This window comes from Xenopus laevis, chromosome 5L (assembly GCF_017654675.1).
Source record: "Xenopus laevis strain J_2021 chromosome 5L, Xenopus_laevis_v10.1, whole genome shotgun sequence".
Taxonomy (NCBI): Eukaryota; Metazoa; Chordata; class Amphibia; order Anura; family Pipidae; genus Xenopus; species Xenopus laevis.
The window spans coordinates 136,556,794-136,584,056 of NC_054379.1; the positions used below are offsets into that span (position 1 = coordinate 136,556,794).

Genomic DNA, 27,263 nt, shown 5'->3' on the forward strand with positions numbered 1-27,263 from the left:
TTATAAAAGAAATCAGAAATCACACACTTTATTGTACAAAACATAAATCCATTGATTTAAGAAAATGTACAGTAATTAAAAACACAGTCATCAGTTTGCTGCTAGACAAAAAAATGGATAAGCAGACTTTTTAAATTACAAAGATAATATTAAATAACAAATGCATAAGAATTAGCGATGAGCAAATCTGCTGAAAAAACTTGCAAAACCACAGCAACATTCGCAGTCAGTGGGCTTTTTTCATGCAAAATATGAACTGAAATGCAATTCCATGCCAGGCCTGTTCTTCCAGCATCAATGGTTTCTGTTAATCCACAGGACAGGTATAGCTGCACAAAATTAGGTCCATACAAAATTGTTTAGCAGAGAAAATACTTGACTAGACTGCACAGAACCCTGACATCAACCCAAATGAACATCCATTGGATGAGCTGGATTGCTGATGTGAGTCAGACCTGATTACCCAAACTCGTATATATATATATATATGAATAAAAGCATAAAAGCAAATCCCACAATGTCCAACCACTTAGTAGAAAGCCTTTCCAGAAGACTAGAGGGTAAAGGTTGTTTTAGCAGCATAAAGAGGACCAACTTCATTTTAATACTTTGGGTTTTGGAATGAGATGTTAGACAGGCAGTTGTTCACATACTTTGGGCATTCTTGAAGAAAAGGAAGAAATAGGATCAGATACATCTCTCATTTTGCAACTCACACAACAGAAAAGGGTTTAAATTAGCATGAAAGCCAAAATTGGATACTGTGTGGATCAGGCTGTGTATGGCCCTTACTGCAGACCTTTACTGATGTGGTCTGGCTCAGCTTACAGTCACAACCTTCCTTGTGACCTCCCACAGCAGTCAGCAGCCCTATTGTTCTATAAATATTTTGTAAGAGTTCAGTGGGGAGAATTACCTAAAGGCCGAGGAGGTGTTGTGCATCATTTTTTTGTGTGGTTGGTCGAATGGGTCTGCAACTGAAATACTCCCTATCAGGGACCATTCAGGTCAGACAGAAACAGCTCCTGGAATTACCCTACGAATATGAGTGTAAGACTTTCTTATTGTTACACTGCTATGGTGTGAGACACCTCTCGGAAGAACGCACTCTTCAGTCAGTTTTTCAGTCTCTGCATTCCAGCACAACACAGTTGCGATGACCTCGTTCTTTTCATCTCGACCCCCGGTAATGAATATTTTATTGCAGCATGCAGCTATCCCACAGCTTGCCCTTTCATGGGTAAACTTTGTTACTAAGCACCAGGTATCATCAAGAGGGCTATACGAGTACAACGCTTTCATGGCTCCACCTGAAAGACACAAAACAATTAAAGGCATTATCGGAACTGTTCCAAAACCCTGTTCAAAACTAGTATTCGGTTAAATTGCAATGTAGAAACAATACCATATAGATTTTGGCCACTGCTAAGCTTACATAACAATGCATATTGGCATGCTTTACAACGCATCGTTATAGTGAAAAAGCTCCTATACATTATGTTTAATTGCAATATGTTTTGAATAAAACATCTTTCACAAATGCCAGACAATTCAAGTGTAGTATGAAAATATTAGAACCCTCCTAGGGTTGAGTTTGTGACCTTTGCAGCAAAGGGCTCCCACAAGTCTACCATTACAATTTTGGAATTGGTGCATCATGGAGATCTAAACAGGAAACACCCTCTAGATGTAGCAGGTTTGTGGAGAGAATATAAAAATATTGCTTTTTTTTTAGGCAGATGAAAGAAGAGTATTTATTCTTAAGTATTTACATTTTTGGTAAAGGTCCTTTATCTAGTGTTATACTCCAAGGCAGGCATGTCCAAAGTAAGGCCCGGGGGCCAAATGCGGCCCGTTCTCAAATTTACACCGGCCCTCAGCCTCCATCATAAAATTAATAATAATGCGGCCCACCAGCACAGTGCAATCAGGAATCACCTAGCTGTAGCAGTTATATTTGGGCACATTAGTAAAATGATCTGCCACTTGGGGGCAAATTCACTAAGCGCCAAAGCGCCTAACGCTAGCGTCAATTCGCTAGCGTTGGTCATTTTCGTTACTTCGCAAATTCACTAACGAACGCTATCGTAAATTCGCTAGTGTTACTTCGCACCCTTACGCCTGGCGAATTTGCGCAACGGACGTAACTACGCAAATTCACTAACGCGTGCATTGTACTGAACGCTACCTTTTACGCTAGACTTCCTTCGCCACCTCAGACCAGGCGAAGCGCAATAGAGTAGATAGGGATTGCTTAAAAAAAGTTCACATTTTTTCTAAGTCCCAAAAAACGCTGGCGTTTTTTCTATATTATGGGTGATAGGCTGTAAAAGATCGAAAAAAATTTTGGGGCTCCCCTCCTTCCCCCCTACATTTCCTAACTCATGGCAACTTAACTATACAGTGGGCACATGTGTAGGGCAAAATAAAAATTTTATTTGATGTTTTGAAGGTTTCCCAGGCATTTGTAGTGATTGTACGTATTCCTCCATTGAAATTTGAATTTGGCGCCATATGCAAATTAACCTTCGCTAGCGTAACTTCGCTTCACTTAGCAAATCAATGCCAGCTCAACTTCGCAAACCTTACGCTACCCCTGAGCGCAACTTCGGATTTTAGTGAATTTGCGGAGCGCTGGCGAAACTACGCCTGGCGAAGTGTGGCGAAGTGCGGCGAAGTTACGCCTGGCGCAACTACGAATCTTAGTGAATTTGCCCCTTGGTCTATACTGCTGCCTGTGTGCTGAAGGTGTTAGCAATAGACACGTACTGCCACATACTGACGCGCCACTTCACATACTTCTTTAGGGCTGAAGGTGTCAATAGACGTACTGACGTGCCAGTACAGTAAACTAAAGAAGTATGTGAGAGCAGCACATCACTATATGCCAGTACGTGTCTATTACTAACACCTTCAGCACACAGGCAGCAGTATAGACCAAGTGGCAGATCATTTCACTAATGTGCCCAAATGTTACTGCTACGGTTCAAAGAATGTCAGGCTGAATGATCGGCCCCCACATTTTCACCTCACCAAATCTGGCCCTCGTTGCAAAAAGTTTGGACACCTCTGCTCCAAGGCATGTTTAGTGCAGTCATCCTCAAACACTGGCTCATAAGCAACATGTTGCTCACCAAACACTAAGATTTTGCTCCTAGTGGACTAAAAGCAGGTGCTTATTTTTAAATACCTGGGGGAGCAGGGAGGGGGGTCTATGTAGGGTAGGGGTTTTAATAATTCTCCTTTAAATAAATTTAACCAAAGGCAATGGAATTATATGGAGTGAACCAGTAAAGAACAATGCACATACCAACAACATAGATATGATCATGAAAGCTCACAGCGTTGATGCATTTGGCTTCTACAGGCATTGGTGATTTCAAGCACCATTTATTGGTCTCTGGATCATAGCACTGAGTTTTATCTGTAGCCAGCTTGCCATTTGGCCCACCACCAATAACATATAGCTTCTTCTTGTAGCATGCGGCTGCAAATGAACTTACACTGATGAGCAATGGAGCTACCTGCACAGAACAGAACATAAACACCATATTTCATTCTTATTTATCTTCCATCTTCTATTTACAGATCATCTTCAGAAGAACAGTGTATTACATCAACAGCTAAATTGCTACATATACTGTTTTACAACATACAGATTGTTAGGATCAGGAAGCAATGACACAGCTAGTTTAGACTTATCACTAATGGTCTTCGAGTATTTGTTATAAACTATATTTTTGGTAATATTTCTGGTGTAGGTGATACAGTATATTTCAGTGGACCAAATCAGTCCAGTGTCGGACTGGCCCACTGGGATACCAGGATAAGTCCCGGTGGGCCCAGGTGTCAGTGGGCCCTCATGCTGTTTAACATTTGGCCTATTTCATGGTCATTCCCTATTTCAATCAGAACAAAGTAGCGAAATAGATGGAATAATAGATTATAGTATGAAAAGAAAAGAGACTAGGAGAATAGAGGTTGAGTGAGATGAGGAAGAATAATAGCTGTGAGAGTGGGCCCCTGGTCTAAGATTACTTGGTGGGCCCCTGGTCAAAGGTTTTTGGGTGGGCCTCTGGTGTCCCAGTCCAACACTGCATGGTTCACAAAACCTAACAGACCTATAAATTCTTCTCCATTTTATCGATCCCAGTTGGACTGGGATGCTAGGGGCCCAAGAGAAATCCTTAGACCACAAACCCACTCTCCAAACTTCTTTCCCTCCTCTTTTCACTGACTTTCTTTGTTCTCTAAATAACTTCTCCTTACATACTATCATTTATCCTTCCCTCCATTTCTTCTCATACAGAAGTGGGGAATGGTCATGGTCTAGGCAAACAAGACAAATTGTTGTGTGAGTCGTGCGCCTACTGATAACTGGGTCCCCCAGAATATTCCTAGTTTCTTGGTAGGTCACTCTGACACTGAATTTAACCACCAGCTTGTTCAGTAATAATACTCAGCTCAAACTAGAAAATACACTTTATGCTAAGGTTTGTATTTTCATTGTGTCCCTACTGTATTTATCCAGCCACACACTATTAAACCAATGAAAACATGGCTTTCTTGTAGTTCATGTCTAAATGGAACCTACCAAATGGCTGGATAGAGCAGCATATTGGCTCTCCATGACATTGCCATATTGAAATGTTAATGACTTTTTTACATCAGGGCAACACAAGGGAATATTACAGTTTGTTTGCAGTATCCCAGCAATGAGATGAACAGGTAGAGATACTGAGGCCCTCAGAAGACAGCAATATATCTAAACCACTCAGGTAGAAAAAACAAACACCACTATTGATAATGAAAAGCCTTTAAATGTTCAGATATACCAATAACATTTTAATCATTTTTTTTTATACTCATGATGTCCTGTATCCAACATACAAGAAAGGTGGGCAATGCCATGAATAATACCCACACTTCAAATCACAGTGGGAACAATATCCACTAAGTTTTCTTAAAAGGGATATGTTTATCTGATAGTTAACCGGTTCTAATAATCTCCTTTTGTGCAACTGTATTTGTTTAAAAGCAGCTTTTAATGGAGACTTCTTGTGAATGAAAACATTAGTGAGGTTTTATTATTTCTGCTTTGGGATAAATGGAAAAACTAATAACTATTTGTTTAAGTCAAAAGTAGAAGGCTACCACATTTATCATTCAGGATATAAATAGTTATATAAATATAATATATATATATTATATAAATAATATCTATAAATAAAAGTGTCTATATTTAAATCACATACACCATGAATAACCTGAAATACACATTGTTATAATAGTTTCTATATATTTACCTCTGTCCATCCATTATGAAATGGGTCATAAACTTCAACGCTGTAAATTCTCTGACTGCCATCAAATCCTCCGATGGCATATACTTTTCCACAAAGTGCAGACATCTTATGCCTCCATCTGCCCACATTTAAATATTCTATTTGTATCCATTTGTTAATGGAAGAATTATATTTCCAGACTTCCTGCTGGGTATCTTTACCTCCTGAAATGAATAAACATTACATTACAAGTTCTATTTTTACAAAAAGATGCATTTTCTTCTTTGCCTGTGCTTTGTCAAAATGTCAAGCTTAAAGCCATTCTTAAGAGTAACACTGACAAAGTCTAATGTTAAGGGCCGATTTACCAACAATCAAATCTCTAAACAATTTGTGGTTTTCCTATTTTTTTAAAAAAAAAACAAAAAACTCTAACATTGGGGTATAATAAATATCGAAAAAAAAAATTTCCTCTAAAAATTCAGTTTTCTAGTGAAAAAAAACTTGAGTATTTAGAGGTATTAGTATTTTTTTTAAATTGCTTACCCTTTGTACTTTTTTTAATTCAGATCCTTAATAAATATCATGACATTCATGGTTTTAGAGAAAGTGGGGCTCATTTATCAACAATGAGCAAATTTGCCCATGGGCAGTATCCCATAGGAACCAATTAGGGATTGGCTTTTTCAAGACAGCTGGAGATAGAACAAAGAATGTAACAATTTGATTGGTTGTCATGAATTACTGCTCATGGGCAAATTTGCTCAGAGATGATAAAAGACCCAGTGAGTTTGGTGAGTTTAGAGAGTTTTAAAAACCTCTAAAACCACTAAAATTCGACCTTTGATAAATAGACCTCCACCACTGCAAAAATGCACGGTAAACTCCATTTACGAAATTATTTTTGTGCTAAGTAGTGATGGGCGAATTTATTCGGCAGGCGCGATTCGTCGCCAGTGAATAAATTCGCTAACGGACGTGAAAATTCACTGGCGTCAAGAATGACGCAGTTTCGCGAGTTTTTCACCGTTTCTTGAATTACGCAGGAAATTCGCAAATTTTTCGCCCATCACTAGTGCTAAGTAAGCACTAAAGGATTTTTTTGTTAGAAGAGCTGTAAATAATAAGTTGTAGAAGAGTGGTAAATAATGAGTGGTTGCTGCTAGGAGAATGTGAATATATACATACCTGATATATATACCTCATTTTTAAAGGTGATGCATGCAAATTCAACCCATTTTTTATTCTCACTTTCATTTTCATGGTCAGAAACCGGTAACTTAGCAACTTCAAGGCGACTTCTTCTCAGAGGATCGAGACAGGTCACCTCGGTGACAAATTTCTCATCTTTTGTGCATCCCCCGATGATCATGAAAACTTCTGATTGGAACTCGTGGATGCGCGGTTTTGTCCTTTCGTTAATGACCTAAATGATAATATTTTGTGACCGTCAGCTTATTGTATGCACAGCTACTGCCTGACGTTTCAAAACAAAATGTATTTAAAAGGATTGTTCACTTTTAAATTAACTACTTTTATTATGATGTAGAGAGTGATATTCTGAGACAATTTGCAATTGGTTTAAAAAAAAAATATTTTTGGTTTTTGAGTTATTTAGCTTTTTACTCAGCAGCTCTGCAGATTGCTATTTCAGCAATCTGGTTGCTAGGGTTCAAATTACCCTAGCAATCATGCATTGATATGAATAAGAGACTGGGATATGAATAGGAGAGGGCGGGAATAGAAAGATGAATAATAAAAAGTAGCAATAACGATACATTACAAAACATACGCTTTTTAGATGGGGTCAGTAACCCCCATTTGAAAACAGGAAAAAGTCCAAAAAAGAAGGCAAATAATTAAAAAACTAGAATTAGCCATTCTATAACATACTAAAAGTTAACTTAAAGGTGAATCATCCCTTTAATAACTTTTTTTTTAATGGAAATTCAGCTCTGCTAGTGCAGCTAGCGCAATAATGCTCACTGCACTAGCGATGCGGCCCCCTTGACCCACTCCAACGCTAGAAGTTAGAAGTGCGGAGCGGGAGGGGGCGGCATCGAGCTGCTGCATCGGGCTGTTGCCTCAGGCGGCAGCAGCCCCTCCCTGAAATAGTTGGATTTTTGGGCTAATTTCAATGCAGACCACAGAAACTTCTAAATAAAATAGGGACCTCTCCCATTGACATACATATACAACCTCGGCAGGTCTGAGAGGGCAGATTTTTGGATTTGGACTTTTTGCAGCATCAGACTTTGATAAATGCAGAAAAATGTGATCTTAAAAAAAAAGAAAAGAAATTTTGAGTCTAAAAAGCCAGACTGGACTTTAGTAAATAACCCCCTATACTGTATGTATAGATATAGATATAAATTGTAGACGAGTTGTGTGGTCTGTAACAGGTTTCAGTAATCACTTAATTTAGTTTTTCCTATATTAGGGAGAGATGGCAACCCACAGATCTCCTTAACTTGTGATCAGTCCTGGAAAACAAGCACAGCCTCACAACCCACCCCTCATTCAAAACCACAAAGACGTTGTTACTAACCACTAGGAACATGTGTTCCAACAGAAAATTAAAGTAAAGGCAAGAAAAACAAAAGAGTGTGAACATTATAATTATGCTATAGAGCCCCAACCTTTTTTACCCACGAGCCACATTCAAATATAAAAAGAGTTGGGGAGTAACACTAACATGAAAAAAGTCCCTGGGGTACCAAATAAGGGCTGTGATTAGCTATTTGGTAGCCGCTATGTGGATTGGCAGCCTACAGGAGGCTCTGATTGGCAGCTCACCTGGTTTTAATGCAACCAAAACCATTCTCCAAACCAGGAATTCAAAAATAAGCACCTGCTTTGAGCAGTTGATGAGCAACATGTTGGTTGAGAGTCACTGGTTGTTGATCACTGCTAAAGAGTTTTCCCAGCTGATTAATATAAGGGTTCTGGTTTTTTTTGGGTGAAGCTTCATTAAAACGTTATTGCAGATGTAAGGGCCAATGGCAGTCATCCCTATCTGGGCTCAAGGCCAATGTCCTTTTTGCATTTTTGGAAAGTGGGACTCATTGTAAGTGCAATTAACAACTTTCAACATGCAGATGACAGCAAAGCATATAATGCCTGTGTTTGCACTAGTTCTAGTGACCCACATTCAGCTGTTTACTTTGGTGACCAGTAAATGCTGCATGATGATTGTTTGCTGCAACTTACTACTCCTGGTGCAAACTTTGCAACTTTTATTATATGTATTACAGCATATTTGATCCATTAAAAACAACAGTATTTATACTTGGCCTGTAAGGAGCACAGACAGTGGGATGTATAAAAAAAAAATAATAAATCTTGTGACTTTATCTGATCAAATTTTACATTACATTACATTAGTGTCCCACAAAATCACATGATGTTGCCTGATAAGATACTTTGGGTCAGATACAGTCTGCCCCACAAAGTCTAACACAAATTTTCCATGTAGTTCAGCCCTAAATTGCTTGCATGTTAGCATATTGGCAGGCATTAGTATACATGGGCGTGGGATCAGTTTTAATAGGAAAATGATTTACCCTGCGGTTTTGCAGCATTTATACATTAACTTCATACATTTATTTGTGAGCACATATACAAGCCAGCAGATGTACAGATTCAGTTATCTGAAAGAGGAAGATACGGCAGTCTAGACATCTGAAGATCATTCATATGCCCAGTGCTCAGTTACAAATGAGGAAGTCTGGTTTGTGCCAAGGAATCCGGAAGCAGCACCACTTGCTGCAAAAGAAGTGGTTTACAATGTGCTGCACAGCAATTCAAGTACAGTTAGTTCTTTGCTGATAGCTGGCTGCCATCAACAAAAGGGCTCATGTATGTCCACAGGAGAAAAAACTTTCATTAATGGTTCTATAAAAAAAAGTGCATCTAGCTCTTCTGTATTGGTGCTGTGCCACATCATCCTGGGGAACCCTGGAGTTAACTGCACCTTCTAAACAGCCAGTAGCTCCAGGGTACCCTTCATGTTCAGTGAACCCTTCATGTTCAGTGTACCCTTCATACAGACATCATTTGCATGCACCAAGCGGACATCTACACCATTGTGCCCAATTTGCTACAAAATGCATGCAAACTTGTGTTAAATTTGCTGAATCAGACAAAATAGTGGTAGTCGCAGTGCAATTGCACCATTCGCATCGTCCCCTTGCGACTGAAACGACACTGGAACGCTGCATTGTGGAAAATAATTGCACTTTGCTCACTGCACTTGCAGACATAAATGAGCCCCATGTGTTATTGAGACTGATATTACCTCCTACTCGAAATATGTAAATAGAACTGCTATTTGCTTCTAAATGTTCTAAACCCTTAAAACACCTGCATATAACAGAAGCATGTAATGGTAATGCAGTCTGCAGGGCTAAGGAAACTAAATGAAAAGAGCAAGCTTCAGTTCATCAGCTGAATTAAAGGCTAACCTTTGTACAAAATGTGGCTCACTTGCCAGTGCAAGTCCAGGTTCAAAGCACAAAATACGACTAAAGATGGTCATGCACGATAAACTCTTAACCCGATAAACCCACCAAAGGCAGGGTGATATCGGGTTAATCTGATCATTCGGATTACAACTAAATGGGCGCAAACAGGATGCAGACCACATTAACTAGCCAATGCGGTCCTCGATGGCCAAAAATATCTAACTGCGGATTGATCTTTGGTCTGATATAAGACCCGTTAGAATGCTCCCTACATGAGCAGATAAGCCAGCTTTAATATGCCCATGTATGGCCACCCTTACAAAAGGTACTTGTTCCCCATACAGGTCCAATTTTAGCACCAATCTATGGCAACACTAAGCAGCCCCTCTGGCATGTGCTGCAGTATCCTGATTGCTATTCCAGGCCTGTTTGGTTTTAATTTTTTTTGGTTTTAAAATTCTGAATTCTTCATTTACTTATCAACATTATCTATAAGTAATATGACTAATTGGACTAGGAATAAATATCTGTAATTTTAGGGGCATATTTATCATAGGCCAAGTTGTGTTTTCTCAAAAAATTCAAGTTATTCAAGAGTAGTTTCAGTAAAAACTCAAATTTTTCAGGTTAAGAACTTTATTATGCCCAGAAGCTACAAATAGCTTGAATCCAAAAATACTCTAACTAAAACCTATCAAGGTCATATAGAAGTCAATGGCAGAGGTCTCTTCAACCATTTGAAGATGTCTTTAGCCTTCATCATTTTAGGGTTTTTCTCTGTGGTTTGAGCTATTCTAATTTTTTTCACCGATAACTCGAACAAATTGAGTATTCAAGTTTCCCCCTATTGCATTGATTCGATTTTTACATTCTAGTATTTTCATTAATAAGCAAATATTTGAGTTTTTTTCGAGGTTGAAAAAAACTCACAAACCTCACAAACTCGACCTTTGATAAATAATGTAATAATGTGTGTAAGGCCGTTCCATCATCTTGATCCTTGACATTAGATGCCAATATATTCACAGATTTACCTGCCAGCCAGGCATGTTTGGCCATTCTTCCCATTCCTCTGTTCCTGTATGGGCATTTTAGAATGCATTTTAGCTAAACATCTGCCTAAACTTGTACTCACCTCATTGCCAGCTATGTAATAAATCCGTGCTTCCTGCATTAAAGGAAATACATCAGGGCACTGTCTAATGAGTTCATTGGCTTCAACATTACCAACAAGATACCAAGGATCCAGCAAGGGTAGACGGACACATTCCAATATTCTTGGCAACAGTTCAAGTCTCTCTGACTTCTTATATTCTACCCAGTTTATAACAGTTTCAAACACTTGGGATTCTTCTGTAACAAATAGATCATCACTCTTCAGCATATGAGAAAGTATTTCAAAAGGAAGTTCCAAAAAATCCTCTTGGTTCAATACTTGGGAGAAATTTTGAATAATGTAGTTCTGAACCTGCACCTTTAGAGATTCCAGTGAGTGAGTGTCTGCAAGTCTCAAAATTCCAACACAGTTTTTAGGATGGAGGGCTTCAGTAAGGAAACTGGAACAGGCGTCCACCATACGCAGAAACTAAAAGAGAGAAAGATATTGTTACAGAGGTACCTGACCCTTGCTGTTCCCTTTACTTATGGTCCTGCATTAATGTATCACTGGAACTATGTAGCCTCCCTCCTTCCAAACATTTGCAATGCACCTTCTATAATGTTAATCAAATATATTCAAGGAACTAAAGGAATTGATTCTTGATAGAGGAGAGCTGACCCATCACCTCATTAGAGTGGTACATACAGTCAGAACAATCAGTGATGTCAGTTCCAAATTTTTAAAAATGTTTAAACTTATGTGGAAGTTGCCTAGAAAAACATTTGATTTTGCATTATGAGAACTGTACAAGTTGGGTTTACTACCCTCTTACACTTATAGTAAACATAAAACATGTAATATTTATTTCAGTATGTTGATCGCTTGTGCAACCCAATTGCTATTTTTTTAGAAGCAGGTCAGATTTGTTGTCAAAGCTGTATTTTTTGCCTTTGGAGGAGCTACAGCTGTTCCCACCCACACCCACCTCCCCTGCTAAATGCTTGTGCCGGAAGACTTTTTAATGGGTAGTGGGCCTGGCAGGATCTTGTTAAGTCACCATTACAAACCAAGTCCAAGCCCTTTATGTCCTCACACTTTTTAACAGTGGATAACTGAAAACAATCTAAATGAATTGAAAATGAAATGCATCAGAATTAACTCCCAATACAGGGTTAACAGTAAACCACTTAACAGTTTTGTCTGGGGCTTTTGTCTAGTTTCTGTATTGTGGAGCACCATGTTAAAATCTCTTTTTTATTCCTAGCATGACAAACATTCTGATATTATTGTTTGTTTCACGATCTAAAACTAACCATTCAATCATAACTTGTAGGGAAAATAAAACATGTGGGGGAATGTAATTAAAGTCGCAAAGAGAAAAACAATTTGCACCAATAAGAATAAAAATCCACATCTCGCAATGTAATATTGCTCCTTAAACTGTTATTGCATTGGGAATTTTAATTGCACACTCTTGAAGTGCTTGAAGGTGTCGTAATCTTTTGGAGCAAACATAACGACTGCGCATTGGCGCAAACTGTAAAATTCGCAAGCGGTGTTCCACTGTCGGAAGTGGACGCTAAACAGTTTCCGGGTTCGCAAAAGCTATATTAAATTCTCGCAAAGCAACATTTGTTTATGCAAAGGCATAACTTTTCGCATTGCGACTTTTATTACATTTTCCCGATGATGTTCAGGCCATTAATTGGCAGACTGCAATTGTACAAAAGTTATGTCCCGAAAATAGTAGTGATAGTCACCCACAGCAATACATGCAACGATATAAGCGTTAACCTACAGAAATTTTCCAACTCATCTGATTGACTAAACAACCGATCCCATGGAACGAAAATTGTTTTCCCTGGTCACTATGGCAGCACTCACACCTCTGGGTTATTCCCCGCCCTCGCTCTCAATAGGACAGAAACAATTAAGTTAATTAACCATGATTATATCTACACCCCCTTACCCTCAATCAGTGTCTTTTTTCTGTCCTCGCTTTTTAGAGAAGCCCTTTTTGTGGGTTGTATTTTTCTTTTGTGGCTCACGAGGACCCAGATTTGGGACCATATCCTGGGAAGTTTGCCTCTCTTCCTGGTTGGGCTATGCAGAGTGTTTCCTCCCAGAGGAGACCGGCTAGCCGATACCCCGTTATTAGGCAGCCCGGGGTTCATTAGGAGGTTCTTATACCTGTGTCTGAAGACCAGGTCTTTGGGGCGGCACTGTATTGAAGGAGGATTTCTTTCGGTAGTTACAGCGTGGCGCAGGTTAAACGTCCTGCGTTCCACTTTGGACTCATGTGCGCAGGTTCGCATGTGAGGGGCGGAACAGGAAGCGATCGCATCGCAGGAGTTTGCGTTCCACTGAGGACGCATGTGCGCATGTGCGCATGTGCGCGAAGCAGGAAGTTAGGCGTATTGGTGGATTTGCGTTCCACAGCTAATAAGAAGCAGCCGGTGACGTCACTGGCGGAGAGTGTTTGGCGAAAACGCTAATTCAGGCAGAAGGATTCTAACTTTACAGCTTCGGTTCAGACTGCAGCTTTGTGAGAGAGCGAATTTTTTTCAGGTAATGCTGTTCTTTGTTTGGGCAGTGTTTATTTGGCGTTACTGTGTAGTAAATGAATATCTTTGTTCTTAGAGATGACATCTCTACGTGATGTGCCTAGTAGCCCAGAAAATGCTGCCAATGATAATAGGAGGTGAGCCACTATTAGGTAAGTTTTGTCGGTTCTAAAAGAGTGCATATTTTCTAACTTTGGGATTACATGTTATTTTCAGTGTGCCAATCCCAAGGAAAGCGGTCTCTAAAGAGAAGCACAGGATATGTGTGGCATGTGATAATCAAGCCCTTAAGCATTCAAAGTTATGTGACAGATGCACCAGAAGATTGGCAGGCGACGCTGCTGCAGATACAGCAGAAGTGATGAAGTGGATCAGAGAGGCCGTAACGGAAGGAGTAAACTTAGCCACTAGAAAGGTCAGAGAGGAGATGGTTTATTCATCACATGGGCCGTCCACAAGTTATTCCCATAGTGGATGTCAATCACCTGTGGATTCTGAGGAGGAAGATGTTATAGAGGAAATAGAAGGTTCATCTTTTCAGTTCACGTTAGTGGAACCGTTAATAAGGGCAGTGAGAGAACAGTTGGAGCTTCCAGAGAAACCAGAACAACAAGTATCATCCTCAAACCCTTTTAAATTCTTGAAGAGAGAGAAATCAACTTTTCCCTTGCATAAGGTAATAAAGGAGATTGTGGTTAAGGAGTGGAGTAAGACCGATACAAAGTTTCCTATCCCTCCAAAGCTCCAGAAGCTTTATCCTTTCTCGGCAGAGGAAGAAGTAATCTGGGATAAACCACCTAAGGTGGATGCGGCAGTTTCAAGGTTATCGAGAAAGACCCTATTACCTGTAGAGGATGTGATATCTTTTCTAAATCCCATGGATAGAAAGATGGAAGCATCTTTAAAGAAGACATATTTGGCTTTAGGAGCTACTTGTAGACCAGCTATAGCTTTGACGTCGGTATCAAGAGCAATGCAGATGTGGATACAGAATTTGGAGACAGCTTTAAAGGAAGGAGTGGATAGAAGAGATATTATTGAAGCTCTAGCGGAATTGAAATTATCAACTGATTTCATATCTGAGGCTTCAGTGGACCTGGTCAGATCCTCCTCTAGGGCAATGGCCTTATCAGTGGCGGCAAGAAGAGCTTTGTGGTTAAGAGCTTGGAGTGCAGACAAAGCTTCAAAGATGAATCTATGTAATTTGCCCTTTGAAGGTGAGATGTTATTTGGGGCAAAACTAGATGAGATAATTAAAAAGGTTACTGGCGGAAAGAGTGTCTTTTTGCCACAAGAAAAGAAGCCTTTTAGATCATCAGGCTTTGGATTTGGGAGATCTTCCTTTCGAGACAAGGACACTAAGATGGAACAGAGGCAGACGAAACCATCTAGAGGAGGAGGACAATCATCCTATTGGAGAGGAGGACAATACTCTCTCTTTAAAAATCAGAGAGGTAGAGGGATGGAACCAAAGGCATCTAGAAAATTTTGAAGGTTTGGCAGTCCAAACTTCAAAGATACCCAGAAGATTGATACATTTTGCAGAAGTTTGGGCAAGGTCTATAACAGATCAATGGGTATTACAGACCATCAGTCGGGGATACTACCTGGAGTTCAGTACTACTCCGATTCACAATCAATTTATAATGTCAAAGATTCCCAAGATGAGGGAACAAAGGGAAATATTAAGCAGGTATGTGCAGCAGTTGTTGCAAGACGGAGCTATCCAGCCAGTTCCTCGGCAGTTTCAAGGACAAGGGATTTATTCAGCACTATTCATGCTACGCAAGAAGACAGGAGACTTTCGACCAGTGTTGGATCTAAGACCAATAAATGGATTCTTGAAGGTGGAGAGATTCAAGATGGAGTAAATTTTTTCGATCATAAAGGAGATCCGAAGAGGGGATTGGCTCCTATCTTTAGATTTGAAAGATGCCTATTTCCATATTCCGATAGCTGCTTCTCATCACAGGTTCCTAAGATTTGCGATAGATCAGGACAGGCATTACCAATTTGTGTGCCTCCCATTTGGACTGGCAACATCGCCTCGAGTCTTTTCGAAGATCCTTCAGTCTCTTATAGCGGAAATCAGAAGGAAGGGAATTCACATATTTCATTATCTAGACGATATTCTAATGAAATCACAGGATCCCGACAGTCTACTGCGAGAAAGAGACTATGTTATTCATTTTCTGCAGGATCATGGTTGGGTTTTCAATGTGCAGAAAAGTCAACTAGTTCCCACGCAGGATCTAGTGTATCTCGGTGCCAGGTTTCGTACAAGGCAAGGGGTTGTAGTCTTGCCAGAAGAAAAGAAGGAAAAGATAGAGCGTACACTAAAAGATCTAATAAAAAGAAAGTCGTGTTCAGCCAGAGAGATAAGCAGTGCATTGGGCCTTTTAATCTCAACATTTCCGATGCTGAAATGGGCGAGGTGGCATGTAAGGCCCCTACAAAGGATGTTTTTAAGTCAATGGGATCCAAGATTTCAAGATTGGAATCAGAGAATATGGATTCACGCTCAAGTAATGAAAGAGATGAAGTGGTGGTTAAGAAGAGAAAATTTGGCAAGAGGGCAAGTGTTGACGGAAATCACTTGGAAAGTTCTGACCACAGATTCCAGCCCTTTTGGGTGGGGAGCACACATAGACAATGTGTATTTCCAAGGTCGATGGTCAGAGGAGGAACAGATACTGCCAGCAAACATATTGGAGTTGAGGGCTGTGTGGAAAGCAATTCAGAAGTGCGAATGCTTAGTAAGAGGAACGTCATTGATGATAAGGATGGACAATGTGGCGGCAGTTGCTTATATAAGGAGACAAGGAGGTACTCGGAGCCACAGCCTCATGACAGAGCTGTACCCCATCATGTGTTGGGCGGAAGAGAATTTGAAGGAGATTTCAGCTCTACATCTACCAGGGAAGATGAATGTGGTAGCGGATTTCCTCAGCCGTTCAGTAGTAGACAAACACGAGTGGGGACTACATCCGGAGATATTTACTCAGATCGTGAGGAGATGGGGAAGGCCAAAGGTAGATTTAATGGCCAGCCCAGCCAATCAGAAGGTAGACAAATTCTTCTCGAGGTACCGGTGTCCTCAAGCAGTAGCAGTGGATGCTTTCCATCAGTCCTGGAGCAGAGGTCTCCTATACATCTTTCCTCCCATACCTCTAATTCCTCGAATACTGAGGAAGATCAGAACGGACAAGGCGGATGTGATAGCCATCATTCCGGACTGGCCGAGAAGGCCATGGTACCCATTATTGAGGTCACTGATGATAGAGGAACCTCTTCAACTTCCTCAGAGAGAAGACTTATTGGTGCAGGGACCGGTCAAACATCCATGTCCACAAAGGTTATGCCTGAGGGCTTGGAGATTGAAAGGAGTAGATTGAGTAGGGAAGGATTTCCAGACTCAGTAGTGGAGACTATGATGTCAGCTAGAAAATTGTCAACAAACAGAACTTATAACAGAGTTTGGCAGATATTTTCACTTTGGCTTTCCTCAAGAGAAGTAAATGTGGAACAAGTTACGATTGCTCAGATCTTAGAATTTCTTCAATTAGGGTTTGAGAAGGGACTAAGTCTCAGAACACTAAAGTTACAAGTTTCCGCTATATCAGCACTAACAGGAAGGCAATGGGCTAAGGAGGAGAACATAATAAAATTTATGTCAGGAGTTATGCATTTAAGGCCTCCAAAGAGGGTCTTTTCTGCTACATGGGATTTACCGTTAGTGTTGCAGGCTCTTACTAGAAGGCCTTTTGAACCCATACAGGAGATATCGGATATCAATCTTACGGTAAAGACTCTTTTTCTTACAGCAATAACGTCCTCAAAAAGAGTAAGTGATTTGCAGGCCTTTTCAACTGAACCTCCATTTACAGTCATTCAGCCACATCAGGTGATTTTGAGGCCGGTTCCGGAATATCTACCTAAGGTAGTATCTACTTTTCATATAAATCAGGAATCAATATTACCTGCATTTTTTCCAGAGCCTACTTCAGAACAGGAAAGAGTGTGGAACACTCTGGATCTGGTGAGGTGCATATCAGAGTATCTGAAGAGGTCAAAGAGATGGAGAAAAACTAAGAGACTATTTGTAGTCCCTGAAGGTAACAGAAGGGGACAGGCAGCTTCGGTGGTTACACTGAGCAGATGGATAGTAAAATGCATTCACATGGCTTACCAATCGACGGGGTGTCAGATTCCAAAAGGGATAAAGGCACACTCCACTAGAGCGCTGAGTGCTTCTTGGGCGTTGCAGGCAGAAGCAACATTGGAGCAGATTTGCAAATCTGCATCTTGGTCTTCAGCGAAGACTTTTTTGAGACATTATCATGTTAATTTGTTTTCCTCAAGTGAGGCTTTAGTTGGCAAGAAAGTGTTGGAAGCAGTAAAGACTGCAAAATAAATACTGCCTGTCTAGAGGTTGTGTAGTTTGTCTTTATTTCCCACCCTGTCTTATTGCTTGGGTACAGACCCAGAGGTGTGAGTGCTGCCATAGTGACCAGGGAAAACAAAAAATTTATTCCATACTTACCGTAATTTTTGTTTCCTGGTTACTATGGGCAGCACTCACACCAAACCCTCCCAAAGGTTAAGAGCTCGGACTTACAAGACACTGATTGAGGGTAAGGGGGTGTAGATATAATCATGGTTAATTAACTTAATTGTTTCTGTCCTATTGAGAGCGAGGGCGGGGAATAACCCAGAGGTGTGAGTGCTGCCCATAGTAACCAGGAAACAAAAATTACGGTAAGTATGGAATAAATTTTTTGTTGTTCCAACAATCTGTGGGTGTTCAGACCAGAGATGGTCTGAAAACCGTACAAAACTTTATTTCGTATGATTATATCTGTCAGTCTGTGGTTTGCTTTAAACTTTAATTCAGCCCAATAAAATAGTTTATCCACTGACTACCCAGGTAGTGAGCCATTCTGCGCATTTGGCATATGGACCAATTTAAGGTTTAGTAAACATATACATGTAAAACCACAATCAGTTATTTTCTGCTGCTTTTCCGGAGTGTTATGTGTTAGATACGATCTTTCACAAAGCCAGAGTACTACCGTGCCCTTTTTCTAAACCAACTTTGTTTCCTCATCATAACAGGCAGGCCCTGTTCCCACAAGACAGATGAAAGAAAAAATACTTTGCATAACAGAGAAACTAGAGGTCATTTGTAATAACTTCCATAGAATGGCACAATTCTAACTGCTCTGCTTCTGGTGCTCTTAGCAGTACTAATCCACTCAGTGTGTGCACCCTTTCTTTATCCAATGGCTTTTAGCTAGGGGGCCTCAAGGTTTTCATACAAAAGATACAACTTCAGAGATACAAATCCTCAGTGGAAGATCTTCAGCCTTTTACTTTCCAGTTCATGGCTGCAACTTCCATCAAGATTGCTCAGCAACAGCGGTGAATTTGGTGACCATCGCTCATATTAGAGGAGACCAAAGCAAAATCCATGTTACAGAGTAGCAGTTCATTATAGTGTGTGTGTTTTTTATAGGTTTCCTACATAACAACTGAAGAATGCCCATCATACTGAAGAATTATAAATGGAATATTCCTGTCCTACCAAATCTGCAACATTTGGGAAAGCACTCTTTTCTTCATTCAAATGTATATGGGGGTTATTATTTCCTAATCTGCCCACACTACATATTTTACCATATGTATGTCCATAAATACAAATTCCACTGGTTGGAAAGCTTGAAACGATAAAAACAACTTTATAGAATACATAATACCATTTTAAGTTACTTTAAATGTATTTAAAAACAAATGGCATTAGGGGCTTATGTTAAGAAATAATTATATATCAGATTTCAATTCACTATGGATATAGTGAATTGAAATATCACAGTTGGATATTTATCTAACAAGTCACTAATCAGAATTATGGAATCCTTCCATTGTTTTTTATACATCATAGTCAGATACTTTGCTTCCATAATGAATCAGTGAAAATGTAGTTTTGTGATCTACTCTAGACCTCAAACCTTGTCAAATAAGAGACTATTTTCTAGCTGAGTGATTTTTTCCATAATTTGGATCACTATTATGGATTTATACAGTTTTGTTTTTATTATGTTCAAGGTACTATTTTATTATTACAGAAAAATTTAAATCATCAAAAAGGAAGAATAATGTGCTTAAAATGAGCTCTATGGGAGCTTTCTGCATATTGGGTTTCTGGACAATGAATTCTATACTTTATATAGTATAATCAAGTAGTTAGTTTCCATAGCAATGAAGTTAAAGTGGCGGTTTACCTTTAAGTTAATGTTTAGTATGTTATAGAATGGAGAGTTCTAAGCAACTTATAACAAATATATAATTATATATATTTATTTTTTAATGTATTTATATGTTTAGGATCCATTATCTGGAATCCCATTATCCAGAAAGATCCGAATTACGAAAAGGCCGTCTCCCATAGACTCCATTTTATCCAAATAATCCAAATATTTAAAAATGATTTCCTTTTTCTCTGTAATAATAAAACAGTAGCTTGTACTTGATCCCAACTAAGATATTATTAATCCTTATTGGAGGCAAAACCAGCCTATTGGGTTTATTTAAGGTTTACACGATTTTCTAGTAGACCTCAGTTATGAAGATCCAAATTATGGAAAAATATATTATCTGGAAAACCCAAGGTCCCAAGCATTCTGGATAACCATACCAGTATTATATATATTTATAGGTTTTTAATTATTTGCCATCTTTTTCTGATTCTTTCCAGCTTTCAAATGGGGGGCTTAAAAAACAAATGCTCTGTAAGACAAAAAAATGTATTGTAATTGCTACTTTTTATTACTAATTTCTATTCAGTCCTTCTCCTAATTATATCCCAGTCTCCTATTCAAATAAATGCATGGTTGCTATGGTAATTTGGACCTTAGCAACCAAATTGCTGAAATTGCAAACTGAAGAGCAGTAAATAACTCAAAAAGCACAAATAATAAAAAATGTAAACCAATTGCAAATTGTCTCAGAATATCACTCGCTACATCACAATATGGGGGTTATTTATCAAAGGTCGAGTTTTTTTATCCCGAAAAATGTGAGTTTTTATTGAAACTACCCTTGAAAAACTAAAATTTTTCAGGTGGACAACCCCTTTAATAGCCTCCAGAGAGATACAGTATATACAATTTACATGCAGTTACGTAGCTGTATATACAGTACAACTTCTGTCAGGCTGGTGAACATGTGAACTGTGAGATAAATTTCCATAGTTGGAAATCAGCAGGTAAACATTACTAGTAGACCAGCACATGGGCCTGATCGTTCTGGCAATAGCTGCAATAACTTTCATAATACAAAATCCACCAACAAATTGCGTTTTTATTACAAACCTGGAAAAGGCTGGCAGCTTCTAAGATTTTCTGCACGTTAAATTTTGTAATCACCACTTTGCTTGTGTATGTGTAATCCAAGATAATCTGCATGGTCTCTGGATCAACTCCTTGAATTATAATTTTCTCTTCATATTTTTCTTTTAGGTCATTACAGAACATGGCCCTGGGAGACATGCATTATGAATGAATAAATAATTTATTGTGCATCACAAGCTATAAAATTGATCCATTATAAAGCAACTAGCAATTTTAGGTGCCATGTTTAAGGGGGTTATTTATCAAAGTCAGAATTTATCTCAATATTTTCTACTACAAACTCCGATCAAATCCGCTCTGGGTTTTTCCGCTTATTTATTAATACATTTTCCAGAAATGTTTGCGGTAAAAAATACGATTACGAATACGATTGAGAATACGATTTTCACAATTTGTTTCGGATTTTTTCATCCAATTTTCATGAATTTCAAGATTTTTTCGGAATTTTCACCCGAACACTCCGAAAACTTTGGGGTATTGCATGAAACCCAGCGCACATCAACAAATCATTGGGAGTTCTCCTTCTCCCATTGATTTATATGCAACCTCGACAGGTCTGAGATGCCAGATTTTCAGATTCTGACTTTTCCATCCACAGGGTTTGATAAATTCCGAAAAAATTTGTGATTTTTTAAAAGAATGATTTAGTAAAAAAAAATTTCATGATTTTTGCATTCGGATTTTAGTAAATAACCCTCCTAAGTGTCTATATTTTTATGTATATAGAACTAGTAAAGGATTGTTTTGCCACCAACGTGGATTCATGCAGCTTGGGATCAAGTACAAGGTACAGGTATGGGATCTGTTATCCAGAATGCTCAGGACCAGGAGTTTTCCAGATCATGGACCTTTTTGTAAACTGGATCACCATACCGTCTACTAAACCGTAAAATTAAAAATTAATTAAACCCAATAGGGTTGTTTTGCCTGTAATAAATATTAGTTATATTTTAGGATCAAGTACAAGGTACTGTTTCATTATTACAAAGAAAAAGAAAATGAGTTTTTAAAATTTGAATTATTTGATTAAAATGAAGTCTATGGGAGATGACTTTCCTGTAATTTGGAGCTTTCTGGATAATGGATAAGCAATCCCATACTGCTTGTATATACAATGCTGTACATTTCATATGAACAATGTATATTAATACTGTATATATATATTTATAGAGAGAGAGAGAGGGAGAGAGAGAGAGAGAGAGAGAGAGAAAGAGAGAGAGAATTTTAACAAATTCTTAAAAGCAATAATTCCTTTTTATAAGTAGTGTATATCTTCTTTGTTCTGTACCAAAAATGAAAAAATAAAAGGAAGATAAACCCTACCAAAATACTGTATTTTTAACCATTAATTTGTGCAGGCAATTAACCTTGTGTGTAACAATAGATATACTTGTATATATTTTATTTTTCATAGCGTATGTATCAATTAAAAGAGGTATAAGAGTATAATTTGCTTCTGTTGGCCGGAAGTCTTCCCACTTGCTAGCGCTAGCAGTTACTGACCCTCCTTGAGTTTATCTCAACAAAACAAGGCTGGGGAAGCAAAGCAGTTGAAGCTTCTATCACTCATATAGGGTTATCAGTCCCCTTGTATTGTGTGGTTCCGCCCTGCTTTACCTGCCTATCTCCACAGATCAAATAGCAGCTGCATTAGAAAGGAAGTGTTCCTATGCTTTGTATAAATGAACTAGAAGATAAAACCTTATTCGCCTTTCAGAGTTCTTTAGAGCAAAAGCAATGTTTAGTGAAAGGTGCAACAATTGTAAAATGTATCCTAGTAACACTGAATTAATATTTTGTAACAGCACTTTCTAGATACTGGGTGCAAAGGTAAACACGTTTACTGAGAAAATATACCACAAGAAGAGGTCGTTGTTGACCTTTAACAGACAGACCTGTTATCCAGAATGCTTGGGACCTGGGGTGGATAAGGGATGGATAAGGGGTTTTCTTGTCATTTGGACCTTTAGGCAGTAAATCTTTTAAAAATCATTGAAACATTAAATAAACCCAATGGGATTGTGTTACCTCCAATAAGTATTAATTATAACTTAGTTGGGATGATGTATAATGCCTTATATATACAATGTCTCATTTGTATAGAGAAAAGTAAATCATTTTTTAAAAATGTGAATTATTAGGTTAAAATGGAGTCTATGGGATATGGCTTTCCCATAGTTCGTAGCTTTTTGGATAACGAGTTTCCGAACAACGGGTCCAGATGCTCAGAAAATGTAGCATATTTATATTTAGACATTTAATAAGCGCCTGCCTTATCGTTTGCTTTAGAAAATTACGGCAAAAATATAAATATAAATATATATATATATTTATATGGCTGCATAAATTTGGTAAATATTGTCTATTTATAAAAGTTATATTTTGAAAATAGAAAGTTTCTGATTTTACCCTGATACGTTGCCATACTCAGTGACCATGGAATCATTTACCTACGTATAAAAGAATTTATTTTAGAACACATAATAGATAAGAAATTATGTCGACTTAGGCTAGGCAAAAATCCATCATCTTCAGTGGGAGATGAATATGCTCCAGTGACCCCCTCCCCCTAACCTCAGAACCCTTTTCTACTCCCCACAACACATTTCTGCAATACAATGGGTCATGGGGCTGTTTGTCCTAATCTTTTCCTGTCTTTCAGACGTTTGCAAGGAAAAGTCAATATTAGAGAATGCTTGGTGGTTATGGTACACATAGGGGATAATTAATGGCATCATTTGAGGCATAAATCCTCTGCATGTGCTACAACTTTCTCTCCTGTTTACAAAGTTGGCATTTGCCTATGCAATGAATCAGGGTGCTTTATTAATACATAGGAATTCACAAGGCAAATTATGACAAACTGTAATGCAATTTTGCAGCCTTTAGTTCCATGGTGGTTTTTGAATACAGTCTTGACTGAGACAAATATGTAGATATGTAGCCAAATTGGTACAGTGTGTTAGATAACCAGAATATTAACTACTGGTGAACAGCCAGCTATTGTGCCTATTAAACTTGTGATAAAATACTGGATAAGCCTGAAACGTGTTAGGTTATAGATATGGGGTCAGTATAGATTTTAATATGTCTGTAATAAAGATTTTTTTTTCTTAGACTTTGCGTAGTGCAAGAGTATTTTTGATGTAATTAGTTCCTATTTTTGGTCACTAGGATAACTCATTGCACAAATGAAGTTAATATTTTTTGACAGAGTGGGTGTCTATGCAGTTAGTATTTATTGGTAAATAGAACTTGTGACAGCATAGTTTGGGCTCCCATTCTGCTGTGTAAAAAAACTATAACACTCCACTCTATTTTTGAAAATATTGGACTGGAAATTACACAAGTATCCAACTGAGACATAATTTAGCCACTTTGGCTACAATAGTTGCACTATTAGATGTTGCCTAGGGCTGTTTTCTGCAGTCCGACTAAATAATTGTAGACTCACACAGCGGTCATATACTGTTTTCTTCCTTCAAAATTTGGCAGTAAAAATGGCAGTAAAATATCAGCCTCTGTAGAGACTGGAGAGGTTTTTCAGGTTCAGTTAGCTGTCTCAGTCTGATCTTCATCTTAACTGCAGCTCCACAGTCGCCAGGATAATCCAGGCTCAGTAGTATGTAGTGTGGTCTGTACTACAGGCTATATAATAATTTTAATTGCAGAAATGTAGCTGTGAGTTTTCATTAAGAATGACCAATTTGCATATTTGAGGGAAATAGTGTGTTTGCTAGCAGATATACCGCAATTCCAATGTACATATTAATTATATCTGCAATTCATTATCTCGAAACACTTTATCCAGAAAACTCCAAATAGCCACCATTTTAAACAAATAATTCAGATTTTTAAAACTGACTTTCTTTTTCTCTGTAATAATAAAACAGTACCTTGTACTTGATCCCAACTAAGATATAATTTGTTCTTACTGGTGGTAAAACAATCCTATTTGGCTTATTTAGGGGCAGATTTATCAAGGGTCGAATTGAAAAATCAAAATTTTAAATTTGAATTTCGAGGCAATTTTAGTGTACTTCAAATAGGGAATAGTCCAAATTCAATTCAAATTTTAAAAAAATTCAAATATCGAAATGTATCATGTACTGTCTCTTTAAAAAATCGACTCAGACTATTCGCCATCTAACACCTGCCGAATTGCTGTTATAGCCTATGGGGGTCGTCCTAGAACCCATTTGGAGTCATCTGATGGACTTTGAAAAATCAAAGTTTTTTTAAAAAAATACTTTGAATTGAATTAGATCGAATACAATCCAAATTCGATTTGAACGATCAGATACAGCCTAGTCACTTGAAGTTAAATTTTTTTAATTTTTTTAATAAGTTTCGGTTGGTCTTTTTTTATTTGAATTTCGAGTTTAAAAAAACTCCCATCACCTCGAAATTCGACCCTTGCTAAATCTGCCACCTTAATGTTTAAATGTTTTTTTTAGTAGAATTAAGGTAAAGTGATCCAAATTACAGAAAGATCCCCAAGCATTCCAGGTGATAGATCCTATACCTGCACCAAAGTTTTTCCATATAACTATAACTACCTATTCATAGCAAACATGTAGACATGCACTAATCAGCAGCAATAGAAATGTTGTGTCCTGCTATGATTCATACCAAATCACGGTTTGTACAGATAAAATCTCTCCTCTCCATCTGCTGCCATATTGGCAAAATGGGTGCCAATAAAATTTGGGCCTGTAAATCTTTTTCAATAATCCCAACAGCTGCAGTGATCTTAGAATATAACCTAAGATATAACCCATGATTAGTTTATAGTGTGAGATGAATGATTTTAAGGCCCACCCAAAGACCTTAGACCAGGGGTCTACTCTCAGTACTTTTATTCTTCCTCTCCTCATTCAACCTCTATTTTCTTTACATACTATAATCTATTATTCTATCTATTTAGCTTCTTTGTTCTCATAGAAATAGGGAATGGCCATGAAATAGGCCAAATATTTAGCAGCATGAGGACCCACTGACAACTGGGTCCACCGGGAGTTTTCCTGGTATCCCAGTGGGCAGTCACTGGGTGGGATATACAGGTACAGGACCTATTACAGGTCCTGTGGTTTTCTGGATAAGGGGTCTTTCCATAAATTTGATCTCCATGCATTATATCTCATAAAAATCATTTAAATGTTAATTAAACCCAATATGATTGTTTTTCCAATAAAAAAGGAAATCAATGTTAAATATTTTAATTGTTTGGTGAAAATGGAGCTCCATAATTCGGAGCTTTCTGGATAACAGGTTTTCTAATAACCAATCCCATATCTGTATTTAGAGAACACTGTCCTTTTAAATTTCTCACAAATCTCACAGCAGCATTTTTTTGTCCAGTAGTCATTTTTAGAAACCTGTTCTGTAATAACAATGCATTGTTTGAAAGTGTGGGCCCAGCCGTCTCTTACCTGAAATAATTGCTTGCCGCCGCCAGAACCACCCTGTGACATGGGAACACCTTGTCACCAACGCACAGGGCAACATCTGTCAGGGAGTTTTCAAGCCTTAGGTTTTCTAGCCCACTCTGTAGAGCCAAAGTAAATCCGGGGTCATCAAATTTTCTGTTTTCGCCACTGGAGTTCTCAACGAGCTGGCCCAGTTCTTTGGGGCACTCGCTGTTCAATGAAATAATAAAGTCGTCTGAGCTTTTCTCCACCGACTCTCCCATGGCTCCTAGTTGTAAGCAGTGTTGTGTTGTAATGATGATTCTAACTCTGCTCTTCAGATGCCGTTAGGTCACACTTAACAAGTAAGGCGGATTTCCTGTCCAAGGCTGAAAAAGTTATCTGCAACTATCACACTCAAAACAGGAAACCTTGCACTTTCTTAGTCGACAGACTACAGTTTTCAGTTCCATTTGTAACCTGAATGAGCACCAGGGGTTCCTTATCTTGCAGAATTCAATATTATTATTTGTTGCACACTTAATTTATTTATTTGCACGACACCTGTAAAGTGCAAAGTGCTTCCAAGAAACAATAAGCAGAATTTGGAACCACATAAACCTAACGCAATGTTTGATTTAGAGAATTATAAGAATAGTACATGTGAGTGCAATTGAAGTGGATTCATTAAAGAGAGAATGGCTTCCCTGATCTTACAACCTTAGTGGAGTCTGGAAAAACTACATTGGGGGGCAGATTTATCAAGCGTCGAATAGTAAATGAATCCCCCTATTCTAATGTAAATTCGAATGTAAGATTTATCACATCTTGACTATGGAAACAGTCCTAATTCGAATATTTGCCACCTAAAACCTGTCAAGTTCATGTACAGTCAATGAATGTTGAGCCATTTGGAGATGTTAATAGCCTTCCAGACATTCAAGTTTTTTTTTTGTGAGAAAAGCTTGATTCGTATGAATCGAATACAAATCGAATACGATTCGAATTTTCGGGTCGGAACCATTTGATCGAATA

General features: G+C 38.4%; 1 protein-coding gene across 1 annotated transcript; it reads right to left on the reverse strand.

The window, feature by feature from the left end:
* klhl6.L (kelch like family member 6 L homeolog) lies at positions 1 to 26,604 on the reverse strand. The gene is made up of 7 exons (XM_018263902.2): positions 26,253 to 26,604; positions 20,782 to 20,947; positions 10,884 to 11,333; positions 6,474 to 6,711; positions 5,307 to 5,509; positions 3,311 to 3,524; positions 1 to 1,310 (listed from the first exon to the last, which is right to left on the reverse strand). The coding sequence occupies exons 1-7, from the start codon at positions 26,510 to 26,512 to the stop codon at positions 1,009 to 1,011; spliced, it is 1,833 nt and encodes a 610-aa protein (XP_018119391.1). The 5' UTR covers positions 26,513 to 26,604; the 3' UTR covers positions 1 to 1,008.
* Positions 26,605 to 27,263: the final 659 nt, after the last annotated feature.